General features: G+C 37.8%; 1 protein-coding gene across 1 annotated transcript in view; it reads right to left on the bottom strand.

Annotated features, from left to right (window-relative positions):
- Positions 1-302: 302 nt before the first annotated feature.
- Positions 303-19,182, bottom strand: part of LOC122805806 (resistin-like beta) — a 100,656-nt gene continuing 81,776 nt past the window's right edge. Inside the window, exons 3-4 of the mRNA XM_044076070.1 lie at positions 18,977-19,054; positions 303-902 (exon numbers count right to left, since the gene is read on the bottom strand). Of these exons, the coding sequence (XP_043932005.1) occupies positions 775-902; positions 18,977-19,054 (206 nt within the window). The 3' untranslated portion in view covers positions 303-774. The remainder of the gene's footprint in view (positions 903-18,976; positions 19,055-19,182) is intronic.

Here is a 19,182-nt window from a genome sequence, read left to right as displayed (position 1 = left end):
AGTCCTGTGATTTAGTCAATGCATGCTACAGACCTGTTGCCAGGCTTCAAGTTTCATGGATAAGCATAATTTCCTTAAGTCAACATCACAGGCAACTAACAAATTCTTTACATTGATATCATTGGATTACTTAAGTACTAGTAGACAGCTGAGGATAAAACTGTTCAACTATGGAGTTTGATAATCTGTGTTATATTTCAAAAATCCTGTCATTTTGGATTTTACTACAAATAAAGTTTAGATCTTTGTTATTACAATCATCAAACATACAGACTAATATGTAACAAAAGAAACACAAGTACTTATATATTGCATTGCTTTATCTGTCCATTTCTGTAAAATATATTCACACATCAAAGGAAACATTAAGCTGGCAGTCAACAAAGCTGAAAGTGGCAATTTTATTGATCCCTACTGTTTTGGTGTAAGCTTTCATGGGGCATTACAACATTTTGAAAAGTAGCCATTTGAACAACTTAATGTTATTGTATTTATCTTTCGGAAAAAAAATGATGTTAGCTGAAGGCATTCTAATCAAAAGAAATGTTTTGTTTACTTTTCATTTGCTATAAAATTATTATACTACAACTTTTTGATTAAGGAAACAAGTCTGTGTTTGATATGATATTGAACATTTCCTAATTGCTGGCAAAAGCAAATGGATTAACAGTGTGATACATTTGCAAAAGTAATGCACTGAGCACTCCTAACAATTCTTAATTAAAGACATATTTAACTTCTTTAGTAGAAAAATGCATTTATTGACCATTAATGTTATTTTCCTGCAACTATCTTACAGCAGGAAGCAGTAGCCTTGCCGCACTTGCAGGAACAAGTGTTGTCGTTCATCTGCTTCTGATCCTCACATCCATCAGAGCATCTGCATTCAAATATTATTGAACCTAACAAGAAATTAGAGAAGTTTATTTGAATAACTTTTTTACTGGTATACCATTAGAATTTTTACATAAATCAGTACAATCAGCAATAAACTGTATAAATTATTAATTCAGGCGTTATACTGGTCAGCAAGATAGTATCACCGGCTTTAGGAATGTGTGCCCTTCTATGAAGAGGAATCTCTCATGTTTGTTTAATCTGATTAACATTCAGTTCTGAGCATGAGTTAATTACTTCACAAATTATACACTCAACCGTACATGTTGCATTTTTATGAAGCATTATGATAATTTGCTTTACTTAACTGACTGGAAAAAATGTCTTCAATATGTATAACTTACAATGTTTTACTAGAAAGAAACTCCCATAACACTTAAAATATTTTGAAATGTTTAATAACAACTTACACATACATATTCAGAAAGCATGTTACATTTTTTATAATAATAATGTGTGTGTTATTGGATTAAATGATTGTTTACAAGTAAGGATTTCTGTATTTATTAAATAAACATATCCAAGCAACTAGAGGTGTCATACACCCCAAGTAAAGCACAAAAGTGCTCTGTAAAAAGCAAGCAAACCGGTTTCGGCTGTATTAGCCTTCTTCAGTGCATAAACCAAAATGAAAAAAGAAATCACATCAAAGCAGCAGTATATATAGCATATTAAATCGATTTAGGCTCACTTTTCAGTCATTATAAACATACTTCCCAGGTCCCAGCTGGACATACACAACATGCACTAATGGGTGATAAATTATGTGGCACTTATCCATGTGGTCATTGCACATATTGTGCTAGAGTTTTCAGAATCAAGGAATTTACTAGTCCCAATACTGATAGAGTTTTTGACATAACGTTTCTGGCCAATTGTGATTCGGATTGGTTGGTGTATCTGGTCTCTTGTCCTTGTTCAGCTTTTTATGTGGGTCAGATGTCTAGACCATTACGCATCAAGATTTCGGAACACGGGTGACATAAGGAATCACAAACTTTCAAGTGCACTTTACAAACATACACTTAAGCACCCTCTGCTTCTTTTTATTTTACGATCATTGACAAAGTTACAGGGGACAGGTCCCTCAAAAGTGGTTGGTACACAATTCTAAATAATAAAGAAAGAAAATGGATAATCAAATTGGGTGGTCTTTTCAGCTCTGGTTTGAATGAACATCTTTAAATACATTCTTAATAGGAATCCATTAAGTACATAATGATTTGATTAATATGTCTTTAATATGCTATATATACTGCTGCTTTGATGTGATTTCTTTTTTTCATTTTGGTTTATGCAGTGAAGAAGGCCAGTACAGCCAGTACTGGTTTGCTTGCTTTTTACAGAGCACTTTTGTACTTTACTTGGGGTGTTTGACACCCCTAGTTGCTTGCATATGTTTATTTAATAAATTTATATTTGGCAACATCCATTGGTGCTGGCCCTATTTCTTACTTTTGTCTTGTTTTTTGGGGCCTTGGCACTAGCCGTACCTGCGAGTAGTTTGGTCTGAGTGCTAGATTTTTTCACACACACACACATACAACATACCTCTCAACTGTACCAATTTTTAGAGAATGTCCAGATTTTTACCTCATATTTTTGGTCCATTTTTCAAAAAATTGTGGCTGTTTAGCAAAAGTAGTGGCAAATCATTAAAGACTGAAGTTAGAAAATAATGACAGACATACCGCTCAACTGTATAGATTTTCACAAAATGTCCAGCTTTTGGCCTCCTATTTTTGGACTGATCTTCTGGCAAATTAGTGGTAAATCATTACATATTGCAGTTAGAATAGCAGGTTTTGCATTAGCATGAGTTTTCAGACAGATACAAAGTCTGGAACTCAAATGTCTGTCATTATTTTCTATCTACTTTCTAAGTTTGTAAGAGCAATATTTAAAAATTGTCCCTATTTTTGGGCCTTTGTCCCACTTTTATTTATGTTTTTTTCCAGATCTCTTGCTCTAAGTGGTTGAGAAGTATGATGACAGACATTTGAGTTTCAGAATTCATACCCTTCAGGAAATTCATGCTAATGCAAAACCTGTTATTCTATCAATTTTCTAAGTTTGTAAGAGCAATATTTATTAAACTTGTCCCTATTTTAGGGCATTAGTCCCACTTTTATTTATGGCTTTGTGCAGAATTTGTTCTCTAAGAAGTTTAGGAGTATGACACACACACACTCTTGACCCTACTTTACCTATTCCATCACTAAACCCCTCCTTTTATGTAACCACCCACTTGTTAACTGCTGCCAGAGGATAGCTCGCTTGCTTTCACTCTTCACTCTCACACACAGTCTCTTCCTCATTCATACATACATTCACTCACACATCACTCTCATAAACGTCTGATCTCTCACACACAGTCACTTCCTCATTTATACATGCATTTACTCACACATCTCTCTCACTCTTTTTCACACACACACACACACACACACACACACACACACACACACACACACACACACACACATCTGGGAAAGTTTTAACTATTTTAATTTTTTCAGGTTATTTCTGACATTGTGGCAACCCGTTCATATCTATGGATTTTCCGCATGTTGGATGTCCGTAACCTGGGGACTGCCTGTACTCAAACATATGAGAAATCCATGAAAACCCATGTCAGTCATACTAGCAGATGACACTATGTCAATAGCATATTGATGCATATATACCTTGTCCAAGGTGTGCATTTGTAGCTCTGAGGCACATGGAGGATGTATATGCAAAAGGTTCTTGCTGAAAAGGCCCTACCACGTGTGGTGCATTGTGCAATATGGATATGTAATGGTTGTCGTACTAACCTGGTGCATCTCCTACAGATGAGTGCTAGTTCATCACCATAGCTATTTCACACATCTAAGCCACCACTGGGTATAAGGGTCTGCACCTTCTACCAGGCAGGGGCAGAAGTGTCCTTTCCACCTTTGTGAGTGACGTGTGTGTTGGTGGTTGATGATCTCTGCAGAGTGTGTCCTGGGCAGTGATCCATGGCTTATTCTTTGCATACAGTATCATTTGAGATATCTTCCACTGCACTTGTTAAAGATACCTATTATGGCTGCACACAGCACTGATATTCTGCACCACTCACTGCCTCACTCACTTCTGATAAAACTTGTCCATATCATCTTTGCCTAGGATGCACATGACATTTGTACAAGTGACAATCACAAAGACCTCAGTCTCTAGGGTGAGGAACTTTGCCAGATGTTTCCTCTTTTTGTGGTCCATGGCAAGACCTATACCTCTGAGTTTACAGTTTGGTCAGTGTTTATGCAGGTATACTGTGGAGGTCATGCATGTATTTGCATTGCCCCATTTGCTATCTGTTGGCTATTTAACTGTACTTGTATTGATATTATCCTGTCTTCAATGTTTTGTACAAACTGCAATGCAAGGCATGTTATTATTAAGCTATGCTTTCACAAAGAAGTGTATTGAACTCATGTAACACTCTGCAAAACATGGATCACCCAATAAATAAGGGCGATCATTTCCTGTGTGACACATCATTCCCATGGTGAACATACCCAACAATGTCTCCCCATACAACTATACATGAGCATCATGCCATTGTGCTGTGATTTGCATCTATGTGCACCACTTTGACTACATCCTTATTGTCATGAAGCTGTTAAGTACAGTATAGGACTATTGATTGGAGTTACCAGGTGTCTTGCCTTCATTCAGTCTGCCTCTCTCATTGTCCAGAATTGTATTCTGTAATGTAGTGGGCAACTTAAAGTGCTCTGGCACAAAATGGCATTGATGGTTTGTTTCATTGTAGTAAGGCCCATTTAGTATGGCTATCATGCTAATGAGGAAGCTTAGTGATGCTGTCATTAAACTGGTACCCAAAGGTGATGTGCCTTCCACAGTGACTTGTGCTACCACGCTCGGGTCAGGGACATATGGTCCCACTATGCTGAGGTAATGGAGCCTGTGTTGCTCATAGTGTTGTGACTCTGCACTATGGATATACCTCATTTCTGTGATGAAGTGAGGGATGTCCAAACTTAAGTCCATGCACACCAGGTTACCCTTTTCCTACTTGGGTGAAACATGTATGCTGATATGAATTTCTCATGTGCTGGGAACAGCATGGCCCCTACCTGCTATCTGAGGGAGAGCAAGATTTTCTTGTTCTTCCACATGGATTTTGTATTGCACCTACTGTGCTATAATGATGGTCCCTTGTATGAGGTGTATGCCTGACAAATGTTTTTCAGGACTCTGACTGATGCTGCTTGCATAACAATTGTGGAGACCACTGCAGTCATTGTTATAACAAGTTGTAGCTACAGCACACTGCCTTGCTTTGAGAATGAGACACAGAGGTTAGTCAGATCTAGGGGTTTACAGTATTTATGCCTTTTGCTCTATCAGCCATGCTGACAGTGTACTGGGTTCCTCCATTCTTGTTTTCCAGCAGACCATAAGTGGCATGCTAAAATGGAGGTATGTCACAGGAGGCATGTGTGTGTCTCCCAGCAGTGGGGTAAGTATGTTTTGTATACTACTGCAGCTGTCCTATTGTCCCACATCCTTTGCTGGGTCTAATGGCACTCCAGTCACCCCTGGACCAATGCCTGGATTCATAGCCCATGCCACTAAGGAGCCTAAGGGCTTCTTAGAGGGTAATACTGTCCAGCTTTAAGCCAGAGGAGGTTTTTATATTACCTACCAAGTTCTTCCTTCCCTACCTCCCTAGAAGATATCATGGTGATGGCAAAGATGTGGGGCATTTAATGGACAAATGCTGCATTTTGCACCATCTTCATTGCAGGGCAGACATTTCCTCACCCAGATTCTCCTTTTAGGCTACACCTTCACTAGTCACATCCCCAATCTCCACCAAGGATTATCACTAGTAGATACCACTGGGACTGTCCACCCTTCCAGGGATGGAAACACCCATCACTTCCTGCTGCTCCATCCATTGCCCAAGCCATTAATTGAACTCAGGTCAGCTGAGTTGTACTCAGTGCTTTATCCCTCTTTGCCATCATGGTGGTGTTAGAATATACATTTTTACTGAGGTTCATAGTGTAATACACTCAGCATCCTCTATACATGATGTGCTTCAGTGTCCACATCCATACCGTCCTTCAGGCACACAATGCTCCTTTGGTGAGGAATTTCCCTACCTTCATTTCTTCTTTTTAGCATATAATACTAATCTCTGTCCTCTAAGCTAAGGTTTACCAAGCTGGTTCATCAGCATCACAAATGCCAGGTTTTCCTCTACCTCAGTCAGTTTGCTGCCCATCCTTATATTTTACTTAACAGTAACAATCAAATACTATTTAAAGTATTATTGTGATATTGTAATACAACTAAAAAAGGCAGTGGGGTAGCCATTCTTTATTCTGAAAATTTCTCAGTCCACCCCCTACTTTACTCCCCCCCCTCAGCTTTCACCCAGCTGAGATTCTCATAGTCAACTTTAACTTAAACAATTATAAAAAGATCGCCATTGCTGCAATATATATCCCATGGTAATAACATCCCTATACTAGAACACTTCCTTGCTTGGATCTCTCAAACCATCTAGTACAAAACAATTATTCTTGGGGATATTAACATCGACTGGAATACTTTTACCTCAACCTGTCCCAATGAGGCCATTAATCTATATGGTTTCTCCCAACTCATCACCTCTACTACTCGATGTGATCAACATAGCAACACTAGCTCCACCCCGACTGGATACTTACCTCTCACCCCAATCACTATCACAATGCCTCCACACGACCTGATGCTATTAGTGACCATCACCCATTCTCTATACAATGTCATCTAGCTCAACCTCCTAAACCTCATAAATATAAAGACTGTCATAATCTACGTAACTTCAACCCTGATATATTTAACAAACCCTCTCCTCTATAAATTGGTCTTTCCTTCTCAACCTCTCTGTTGAAGAAGATTTTCTTCAATTCAACAGCTTCTTCCTTAGCACCCTCAACACTCTGGCCCCTATCAGAAAGACCAGGGTTAAAACCAACACTGCTCCATGGTTAAGCAAAGAAGCTCTCTCCCTCATGAAAAAGACAGACAATGCTTGGAAGCTCCAGAAAAAACTCAAAACCCCTTCTACTCTCCAAAATTATAAGGAACTATGGAACTCCACAAATAATGTCACCCTTGACAAAGAAATCTTTCTACCTAGACCCACAAAGAAGCCCCTACTCAAACCCCAAACAATTCTTGAGTACCATCAACAAGCTCTTACACCCAGGGAACCCATCTCCTCCCAACCCATCCACTAACAGCTCTCCACTTGAAACTGCCTCTCGGCTGAACTCCTTCTTCATTAACTCTATACAAAACCTAATTAAACCAAACAAGGATACTGGCCTTGACTCCCCCCCACCCACAAAACTGCTTTCCCAATCAAGTCTGTCCCTACCTCCATCATCAGATCTCTACTCTACAAACTAAAACCCTGCTCCCCTTCTGCTGATAACCTGCCTTGTCTATACCTCAAACACGCTCCCCCTTATATGGCCTATCCTGTCTCCATCCTCATTAATAGGTCACTTCAAGAAAATGTTGTCTCTAGGTAATGGTATAATATACGACTTTTTCCAAATATTAAAGGAGGTAATTCCACTGACCCCTCCAATTTCAGGCCTATCGCGATTCTGTCCCCCCTGTCTAAGATTCTGGAAAAGTGCATACACAAGCAGCTCATCTCGTATCTCATTCAGGAGAATCTCTTCTCTCCAACACAACATGGTTTCCAACCACATCATAGCACAACCACAGCACTTTTGTCCTTCACCAGCTCTATCACTACATCTCTTAATACTAATAAATTAGTGTCATGTCTCTTCCTCGACCTTTTAAAAGCATTTAACATTGTGTCTCATAAACTCCTTCTCTCCAAGCTCTCCCACTTTAATCTCTATATCTCTACTATAGCCTGGTTCACTTCATACCTATCAAACAGAACACAATCAGTCAAATGGCTTTCTGCAACCTCTCCTTTCCTCCCTGTTCAAACTGATTTGCCCCAAGGCTCCATCCTTGGCCCACTATTATTTAACATCTTCACTAATAATCTATACCAATCATGCTCCCTCTCCACACTCATACCATATGTATCGACTCTACCATCATCATAACCTCTGACAGTCTACCCCACCTACTCTCTCTCACTCAAGACACCCACCACTCTGTTGAAAGATGGCTCTCTACTAACCAACTGCTTCTTAACCCCAACAAAACAAAACTACTTCTCTTCCTCCCCAGGTCCCTCCAACACCTCAAAACCTCCTTTTCAGTCTCTTCTCTAAACAACACTACTGTTAAGGTTGAATCTCACACTAAACATCTTGGTGTTTTTATAGATGACAAACTTAAATTGGACACCCACATCTATAACTGCATCAAGAAGACCCACCAAAAACTTGGATTACTATACAGAAATAAAAAAAATTCCTAACACAAAAATTTAAATTGTCCCTAGCTGAAGCCTACCTGCTGCCTACCCTATTATATGCCACCCCAATTTTCACTAACCTCCAAAAAAATTTGTCAACCAGACTTGAACTTACCTACAACAAAATCACAAGACTTGCTGCTAACCTTCCCTATCACTCACTTCACTGCCTTTCCTTAAAAAATCTCCACAGGTTAGAACTTTGTAATCAACTCTTTCTACCTCAACTCCTTCTTACTCATACTATTCTCCATTAACCCACAGCCTGTCCAACTGTAGCAACCATCATCTCTCCTTATGTCCCTAACTGAGAACTTCATAGCTCAGACCAACACCTCCTTCAAATCTCCAAAGTTAATAAAGCTATAGGAAAAATGATATATAGCCACTCTGTTAGCTCCTTTTGGAACCAGCTCCCTTTCCACATCAGAACTATCCAAAATCCAGCATACTTCAAACTCTCTATAAAGGAATATCTGCTTAACTCCTGGAACTGCCACTGTAAAGGCCCTACTTGAACCCTGATTCTACTGCCTTACTCCCCCTTTCCCCAATCCTTCCCCACTCTGTTCCCCCCTTCTGCTACTAATCTTTCACTGATTCCTATTCCTATCCGTATCTTCAGACTCTCCAGCTCTGTGACCTTTCCCTTCCACTATACTCCAATCTTCGCCCTATACCTCCCTCTTCCATTCCATAACCCTCCTCCTCCATTCACTCTGGTGCCTGGATCTCTCACTCTAACACCTGTACACCTCACTAAACATAGGCTTATGTTAGTAATTTCCCTTTCCAATTTATTCATTTTCAGCATTTACCATGTGATTGTAAGAAATGCAATACTATATTTCTATGTTCAAAAAAGAAGGAAAAAAATGTGTGTAATCTATTCTTGCAGTATTTACCTCTTCTTGATTGTGTGTTTAATTGCTACTTATATTATGTAAATACTTTCTCAGTTTTATAAAGTCAATGCTATTACATTACTTTTCTTAATTGTTATGTTGAAAGGCTGATTTGATTATATGTGTAAATTGTTTGTAAAAAGTCTTTGCTGTAATAGAGGTTTTCTCCTCAGGTCTCTGCTGAAAAAGGGCTCCTGCCCAGCCAGACTAACCCAGTTAACAAATGGCAAATAAATAAATAATACAATATATGGTGTTTGTAATCAGGCTTATATGAACACATATGCATGCAGCTTAGCTGAAAGAGCAAGAAGTAATACCTGGTAATATGGCAGCTTTAACTAAGGCATTCTAATAATAATAAAACATATAAAATGAGCATACTTTTCAAAATATATCCAAACATCAAACAGAATTACAAGACTAGGCAATACTAAGAATAAAAAAAGTTATAAAATACAGTTAAAACGTTCCATCTCTTCTAAATATAGGACTTTTTGGGACTAGTTTACTGTTCAGAAGAACACTATTTAAACCTTCTGTCATCTAATAAAAAACAAATAGTCAAAACATATACTCAGATCTTGCTTATGTTGAATAGTTAAAACATCCTTAAATACATAAATACGCCTTAAAATTTCAGGTTTTAAATGATGTATATAATAAAAGAGCAGCACAGTTGTGTAGCGAGTAACAGTGTCACCTTATAGCAAGAGGACTTCCTGTTCATTTTTGGCTAGTGTGTCTTCTGAGTAGAGTCTGCATGCACTTGCATTCGTGTGGATTTTGTCCAAGTAATCCATTTTCTACCCACATCCCAAAATTGTGCAGTAAGTGATTTAGCCACTTTACAAATGGAGGTGTGGTGTGGCGGTGGTGTTGCTATTCACAGTAAAGACCATTGTCTGTTGATTCTGTCAGCTAAAGAGTCTTCTGTCTGTGACATGACATGGTGAATGGAGCATACAAGGTTTTGAAGGGTGTGCTGGCAAGGCCAGCGATGCGTAAAATCTACTGCCAATCATTAGCGCGGACGGGTTCCGCTGACCCTAACCAGGAAAAGCCGAAAGATACAACAAAAACATTGTCCCTGTGTGAGTGTGTAAAAAAGGAGAAAGGTATGGAAATCTACTTTTGTGCCATTATTTGTCTAGTGTTTCCTCATAGGATACAGCTATTTGTGGTGTCACTATATGAGTTAAATGAGACATGACTGCAGTGGTGGATGCATGTAAAAATATAATTGCAAAAACATATGAATATAAGAAAATACTGTTTAGTAATAAAATTTGAGAAGAGCCTTACTGTTATTTCTACATTTTATTATGGCTCGCATTTTTATTAATGCATGGGGAAGATAAAATTTTCTAAGCACTAGTCATTGTTTCCCTTTGGCCAACTTATTTTCTATGTCACTAGTTCCTACATAGGGATACATTTGCTACAACATAAAAATTACATTTCTAGTAGCATGTACAGCATAGCTCCTATATTTTTGTTTTGTCCCTCATAAAACTTTTCATTTTTTTCTAGCAATGCCTGATGATTACACTCAGTCACTAATGACAGACATTAGAGTTTCATAGGAACATACAGTTATACTAGATAAGTAATCACAGGGACCATAGAATGTCTGGCCATATGGATCATTGCGTAACATGCTTAAAAGTTCTTGCCAACCTTGTAAATTACTTAATATTGCTAATCATTATAAGGCCTTACATGATAACTCTTGCGTAAGTTTGTGTCTACCCATCCAGTCATCATGACCAGCATTAAAGAAGGCCTAAGTAGTACTTTGTCTGACCTGTTGTGGCAACTTATTCCATAGGCTGGGAATGCGCATTGTTAGGAATCTGTCCCTCCATTAAGTCTTGTTTATGTTTTCTTGTATGTTTAGGTCCCAAGTGCAGGAGTTTGTAGAGGCACTGGTTTTGTGAAAACATAGAAGGCCAAATAGGCTTGGGTTTTTCAAGGCTTGAAAAGCTGGACACAGGTCAACTTGGAGCAGATGGTAGCCTACTGAGTATAAGGACAGTCATACTACTCTTTTCAGATAGCCATGGGATTTAAGGCCTTTAATGTTCTTGGTTAGAAATCTTTGGTGGTTTTCCATTTGAATTATATGCTTTGATTTGTTCATACCAAAGGGGGAAATGTTTTCAGTGATGGGTCTGATAAGGGAAGAATACATGGGTAGGATGACTTTGATGGCACCAGAAGATATTCTCTCAGTAATTAACTAGGCCAGGTAGAAGGATTTCTGAACTGTGGTGGAAACATGATGACTGAATGAAACAGAATTGTTCCCATAAGAATCTGGGTCTGTTATGAGCATCTGTATCTGAAGAGGAGTGCCATTTTTAATATATGATGTAGGAACATTTTTTTTTTTACTGAATGCTACTAGACTGCAGTGTTTTACATTTAACTTGAAACCATTTTTATTGTACCAGATATGTGCATATTCCAGTCACTGACGGAGCTGTTTAGTATCAGTGGACGAACAGATACCATCACATAGCCTGCAGTCATCAGCAAATTTGGTTAACCACACTTTTGAGATATTGGCTGGGATGTCTGCAAAATAAATGTCAAAGAGGAGAAGGCCTAGCACTGATCTCTTTGGAGCCCTACTCATTACCATTTTACAATATGAGAGAGTACCAGCAGTTTTCACAGCCTGGGATCTGTTGGATAGCCAGTTGGCAATCCAGCAGATAACTTCAAGGATTACATTTTTATCTTGTTTTACAATAATTTCAGTACAGGAAATTGTATCATAAGCCTTAGCCATGTCAAGATTAGCAGTGTACAAAACTTGACTATGGTGCACAGTCTCTGTAACCTCCCATTGAAGCTTACTAGCTTCAGAAGACAGGACCTGTCCTTCAAAAAATCAAACTGACTGGGATCTAGATTAGAACAGTAGTCTATGTCTGCATAAATGAGTTCTTCTATAATGCATTCCATGGTTTTGCAAATAAGTCTTGTGAGAGTGATGGTTCCATATTTACTATCAAGCCATCCCTGGCAGAACAGGAAATCTTATCTGCCATCTCATTCCAGACTGACCCATAGCAAATCCCCTTAAAATGACACCAATTATGTAGTGATTTAAATCCAATTATCTACTGTCTGTATATGGGCATTAGTCTTAGCGAAGGCAAGATACTACTCAACAACAGTGTTGTTCCTGACCCTAACACATGCATAGTGAGTTCCACAATACCTTTCTGCATGTCTGCTGGGTGGAGCATCTCAGGTCATTTACTCCTACATAGGCCACCACTAGATTGGAGACATACATGCCTGGCTTAAATGTCCTTAGCTCTGGATAAGCTGCTTACAATTACCCTGTTATTTTCTAGTCTGATTACTGTGAACTCTACACGCCTAACTTATGACTAAAACATTTCCTTTTTGGAAGTAGAATCAGTGAGCCTTATGGGCTTACCTGATGACTCTTGGGAGAGCTGTGTGGAATTGCAGTATGTGTGCTTGACAAAGAAGTAGGTGCTGCCTTGTGTGTTGGAGGCTGGGATTGTTCTAGGAGGTTTTGGCAATTCTTGTTTTCAGCCTCCGTGTAAGTTATTGGCCCAGTCATGATGTGAGTGATGTGGCCCAGTCATGATGTGAGTGATGTGGTGTTCTAGAGATGTGATGCTTACCAGCAGTGGACTGATGTGACAAGTTTGCCTCTATGTTTCTAAAACATTTACATCTTTCACATGTTAAGATGCAAAGCCACTCCAATAACCTTGCTATTCGTCACACTTACTAATTGGATAATAATAACTTTACACAGTGGAAATGGTCACCATTTGGAAAGGGCCTTATTAGTAGCCGATAAGAGTAGTTGGTGGCAGTGATTACTACCTTATAGCCTGGGCAGGAGAGGGCATAGCTGAAGAACCTGTGCCAGCCTTCCCCAGGAGTGTCTGTGTGTTTGTATATAAACCAAATCTCAAAGTGTGTGTGTCAGCTACTTGGGCAGGGACATAAAGCACTGGTTGGACAGAAAGGGTACTGGAGGTTTTGGCTTGACTACTCGGCTGAGATCTGAACCCTATAGCTGTGCCAGTAGAGAGTCTTATTGGGGATCTGAAGAGAAAGGGAGAAACCAGCCCCAGACTGACTCTGATCTCTGCGTGCTCTTAAGGGAAATTGTACTTTACTGTATGTGTACTTGTTATCCTCCCAATGTGGACACCCCTCACTGGTGCTAATGGTGATGATTGAGGCTCCTTGATTACTGAGCCAGTGCACTGGCATCACATATTAGTCGGTGCAATTGATGGAAATGATGCAAGAACTGCCATGTTTTTTTTCTTGCAATGCCTAAAGTAACAACTCAAAATGATTGTACTACACTACCAAATGTTTATCAAAGTTTATAGAAAGATCTGATTGCATACTGCTTAGTTTAATATTGTCTATATATTGTTTATTTTTTTAAATCTTGTAACATTGTTTAATTTGATACTTGAAAATTGTTTGTCATCTGTCTATATCTTACTGTTTAATTGTGGAGCTTTTCTCCCTGGGCCTCCACTGAAAATGGATTACTGACCCAGTGAACTTCCCCGGTTAACAAATGTTAATAAATAAATAAATAAAATGTTCCATTATCAATCAATAGCAGCAGTGAGTATTCATTAGACATATGGCAGTCACCCCATTGCCTTAAAATACCTATTGCAATCATACTGGCCATAGTTGGGGAGAATGCAGTCTGCTGAGACATGTTGTGAAAGGGTAGAGGACTAGGGTGTGCATAGTACTTGGGAGATGGAGAAAGACTGCAATAGTAAACCCTTGAGGCTGATGGATGAAGTATATATGATGACATTCTGAAGCTAGCTTAGATGGCAGCTAATCTACCAATACTTAGTGAAAAGACAGAATTTGCCTATTTTGTACTCCTGGCTTTTACTAATGCTGGTCTTACTACAGCTAGGGATCAATGTCTCTTTGCTTCTTTTATCACCAGAAGCTGAACAGTAGCACTAATCCCAAACTGCTTTCTGAGAACTTGGTCACAGGCCATTTGGTGATCAGCAGCCTTGTCCCATATGGTGCAGTGTTCTTTAGTCTTATTGTAGCCTTCTCCTGTTAGATGGACTGGTTAGTGGATTCTGCAGCTTAGCACAAGACTGGTCAGAAAAGTAGCATTCAACCTGCTCGGTCAGACAGTCAGGTATCAATGACCCTGTGCTCCTTCTCTCACCAAGAGCAAATACTAATCCTAAACTGACTTAGTAGTAGTTACCATGATTTCCAGTGATCAACAGCACATTCTTTAAGCTTGAACCTGCCATCTGGAATCAATTCCCAGCTGAAACAAGACAAACATTGCTAGCAATCTGTTCAAAAGCAGATTCCCTACTGAAGAATGCTGCACAATCGTTTTTAAAGAAAAGGGTTCATTAAAATGGTCTGAATATATTTACCATATGTAATAATCTTTCTCTTTATTGCATATATAATATTATTGCTCTAAAACTCCTTCGCTGCTCTTTCATTAAGCTTTGCTCTTTCATTGTTAACATTTATTTTGTCTTTGTTTCCTTTATGCTTGTAAAATCATCTGTTTCTTTAATGGGCCCAGGTCATGACATAAAAGGGTGTTGTGACCAACCCATCTGCCTGGTTAGCAAAATTAAAATTAATAAATAAATTAATTTTGCATAGCAAAACTCGGCATGAGTTAGATGTAAAATTATACAATTCAACACTGCTATAATTCAACAAGTAATTGCCATAGTATGTACACTATTTAGCTCACATAGCATGTTGAGCTCGCACACACACAATACATTCAGAATTATTTTAAAGTGGTTATACATATTTGCATTTTAATTTAAATACATAGGAAGCAAATGAATTATATGCAAATAGTATCTAAACAATTAAAATTCATTTGTGACTTGTAACCAGGAGACTGTTATAGTAAAAGCATAAATAATTTTTTAAATATGTGTCTGGTTTGATTGCATATGAAGGGGATATAGTAACAGGGTAAGTCAATAGGTAGGTTTTCAGTGAGATTTTAAATTGTAGAGGGATCATTTTTTATTTCCTTTTGGAATTAAGTCCCAGAATTTAGCACTGTACTCAGTGTAGACATTCAATATTATGCATTTTAGATTTTTGAATGAATACGAAATGAAAGTTCAGTTCTCTTTGGAGTACGTATCAGTTTAATAATTGGCTGGTGGCAGGGCATCTTTGTGGGGTATAGTGGATTTTGCAGCAATCCCCAGTTGAGTATGGGTTAGTTCATTGGGTAATGACAACCAGTTAAGGGGCAGGAGTAGAAGTGTTGTGCTCAGTTAATGTGGTCACTTGAAAATGTAGTTTTATTTTAAGATTGTGCCAGTTTCCCATCCTGAAAGAATGGCAGGTTGTTGACTAGGGAATAGATAAGTAGAGTTATAATTTTGCGTGCAAATTCTATTAGGAAAGGTATGACTGTATATTAAGAAATTATTAATAACTTAATATTGTCTCTCTGGATAAAATCTTTATCTGTTCTGAGAAGAAAAAAAAATAAAAATCTAAAGCAAAGAAACAATTTGACACAAACTTGATTACAAATGAGGGACTTCATGAGGAAAAGGGTGACTAAAATATACTGGCAAGTAATTATTGGAAGAGATGCAAATGACATAGATTAGCTACATGGTTATTTATTTTATTTATGTATGTGTTAATTACAGGGGATGTCACCTAAATTAAGGCTTATTATCTTTGGAAGCCCAGGGAGAAAAGTTCAAATGCTCATTATAAATTTAACTAAAGTAATGAAACTAAATAAATAAATGATTAATCTCCACAGACTCTGGTTATAAATATCAGTCTGTAATACACAGTGTTTCCTGTACAATTACTTTCTAAGTGCACAATAACCTATTTCACATAGACTAGCTGCTGAGAGAGAGAAGCCTAGAAAAAGAAAAATAGAATTTCAAAGGATGCTGGAGCTTTTTAAATGAGCTTGCAGAGAGGATGAGAGATAGTGAGGTGTAAAAAGAAGCTAGCACTAAGAAGAGGTAAAACATGTGCTATAAGAAGGAAATTCTGTGAACTGGAAACAGTTTGAGTTAAATTCTCTACCAGAATAATGAAAATGTTCTTTCAAGAAGTTTGTTTTCAAAGGAAGTAAAATTAATGAGAATCCCAGTTATCCCATATTTTTGTGGCATGATATGAAAGAATCTGAAGTGTGTGGAAGGTGGTAAGGGAGATGTGGGATTAAGGCTGTGGCAAAGACAATGATATATTTAAGCAATAAGCCACGCCTGGGTGTGAGTAATGCTGGATTTACCCACGGTTGGTGTAGTTTGGTCACGAGGGCGAAGCCCAAGTGACCAAACAAAAACAACCGTGGGTAAATCCAACATTACCCACATCCAGAAGTGGGTTATTGATATTATACAATGACATTATTTAAGAAAAAAAAACGTACTTAATAATGGCATTGTATAATTCTTCCGTGCTGCCCTTCTGCAGCTGTCCGGTATCCTGGGGCAGTTCTGATGTACTGCGCATGCATATCCTTACACAGTACATCAGAGCTGGGTGTAGAGGAAGCAACGGATAAAGGAAGATCTCCGTTGCTTTTTTAAAGTTGTCTCGCTATGTTAAATGAGTTTAACATAGCGAGATATCTTTAAAAAAAGCAACGGAGAAAAGAAGATCTCCATTCCCTATTTTAAAGCTGTCTCACTATGTTAAATGAGTTTAACATAGCAAGACAGCGTTAAAAAAAGAAACTGAGATAGGAAGATCTCCATTGCTTTTTTTAAGATATCTCACTATGTTAAACTCATTTAACATAGCGACATTATAGCAACGGAGCTCTTCCTTCTCCGTTGCTGCCTAACACAAAAAAAAAAGTAGACTTATACTAATGGAAAAAGTCCGGGCGACTGGACCTTTTTCCATTAGTATAAATTGGATTTACAACAGGCACACTGACCAATCAGCATGCACGTTTTGGAATATTAATGGGGAGGGTCATTGTATAATTTGGAGGAGAACATAAGGAATTAGGGAATAAAACTGAATGCAATAGTTCAAGTATGTGGTAATAGCTGAGCAGTATCCCTTGTATCTAAACTTAAGCAATAAGATATTGGGAAGGCTGCCCAATCCTGGACCTTTAGGTATTTAGTAAGTTCAGGCAGGTGACAGAGAAAATCTGAAGGGTTGGAGAGAGTTAGAGGCAGAATATATATCTCCATACTTAAGAATGAAATGTGAAAACATTTGAAACCTTAGCATCTCATGCTAATCATTTCATTTTCCTATTATATTTTTGATGATTTATTTCAAAACATTATTAAATGCTTATGCTCTGATAAAGGTCTGTTACAACTGCAGCTAAAATGAAACATGGTTATAACTGGTTCAAAGCCATTATTTTTAAATTAAGTTAATGGAAGGATTTCTTTCATGGTTCTCATTATAGTTGAGCTCTTTGCTTTGTCTGTTTATAGGCACATAGATAAGATCAACATATTTAACTGCTTAGCTCCAAGAGTTTATGCTCTAGGCCTAAGAAAGTTTCATTCTGCACTCCTGAGTTTGATTTTTCTTATTTTCCTGTTGCAGTCTGTGTGATTCTGAATGAATCAAGTCAGATGGTGCTTCTTGATTACCTCTGAAATGAAACATTTGTACTTCATTTAAAATACAAATAAAACTCTTTGCAATGTTTTTTTCCCCTTTGATAATCAGTACAACACAGGTGACTGTTAAATAATGGCAGATAATGTTACATGATATATAATCCAAACTTTAGGATTCATTTATCAGTTATATACATGAAATGTATGACTATAAGACTCGGTGAAGATGAAGACTGATCCTGGAAATAGTAATTATTGATAGCCACTACACCCCATTTCCAAAGATACAGTTATCTCAAGCTTGCTTTTAATTGGGGTGCTGTAAGACGTTTTCTGATCATTGAGGATGAAACGCAGATGCTACTTAGAGTAACTTTGCGGTACTATTGTTTCTAACACACTGAATTGCATGTTCTGTGTTATTTCTTATAACACTTTACTTCCTATTAGTGCTTGCTTTTTCTTGCACCTCACCATCTCCCATCCTCTCCCTTCAAGTTCATTTAAAAAGCTCCAGCATCCTTTGAAATTTGTTTTCTTTGTCTTGGCTTCTCTGTCTCAGCAGCTAGTCTATGCGAGATAGCTTACCATGCACTGAAAAATTAATTGAATTTCTATGTTCGACTGGCTATTGTAAACTATTATCTATAGATGTAATACATAATTTTAAAGTGTTTATTCTCATCCCATGCTATACTGTACATAATGAATTAGAATAAAAAATATTCAGGAAGCTAAATTTACACATTGTTTGCCTGACATTTAAGTGACATTTTCAGTCACTGGTAGAGGTGATATTTATGCAATAGCCAAATCAAATTTTTAGTGACTTATTTCTTATTTAGATTGGGACTGTTCACTTTTATGCAACCTGTTGCTTGCCTTTCTTTAGAAACAATTTTAGGAGAAAGTAAGAATGCAGTGCTTTTAACTGCAGAAAAAGTCAAAGCAAGTGTCTTGTTTTAGATTTTTCTTCTTTTTCTTCATCTATATTATTAGCCCAAGTACTAGTGCTGCACAAGAAACAAAACTGTATGTTTTCTCTGAATATAAACCGATAGTGTTGAATTTCTCACCTTCAGAGCATGAAGCGGTAGCACGTCCACGTGTAACATCGTTGCAAACCAATTCTCCTTTAGGGCGACCATTTAAAACTACAGAAAAAGATATATCACTTTTTTTAAATGAAATGTCACTGCAGAAGTGATATTTTGGTACTCATTACAAAACAAAACAACTAATTGAGAAGGCACAATTAATGTGCTACAGTATTTTTGATGCA

Source organism: Protopterus annectens, chromosome 7.part0 (assembly GCF_019279795.1).
Source record: "Protopterus annectens isolate FY-2018-M chromosome 7.part0, PAN1.0, whole genome shotgun sequence".
Classification (NCBI taxonomy): Eukaryota; Metazoa; Chordata; order Ceratodontiformes; family Protopteridae; genus Protopterus; species Protopterus annectens.
The sequence above is the reverse complement of the archived record's forward strand: the minus strand, read 5'-3'. Positions and strand labels throughout refer to the sequence as shown.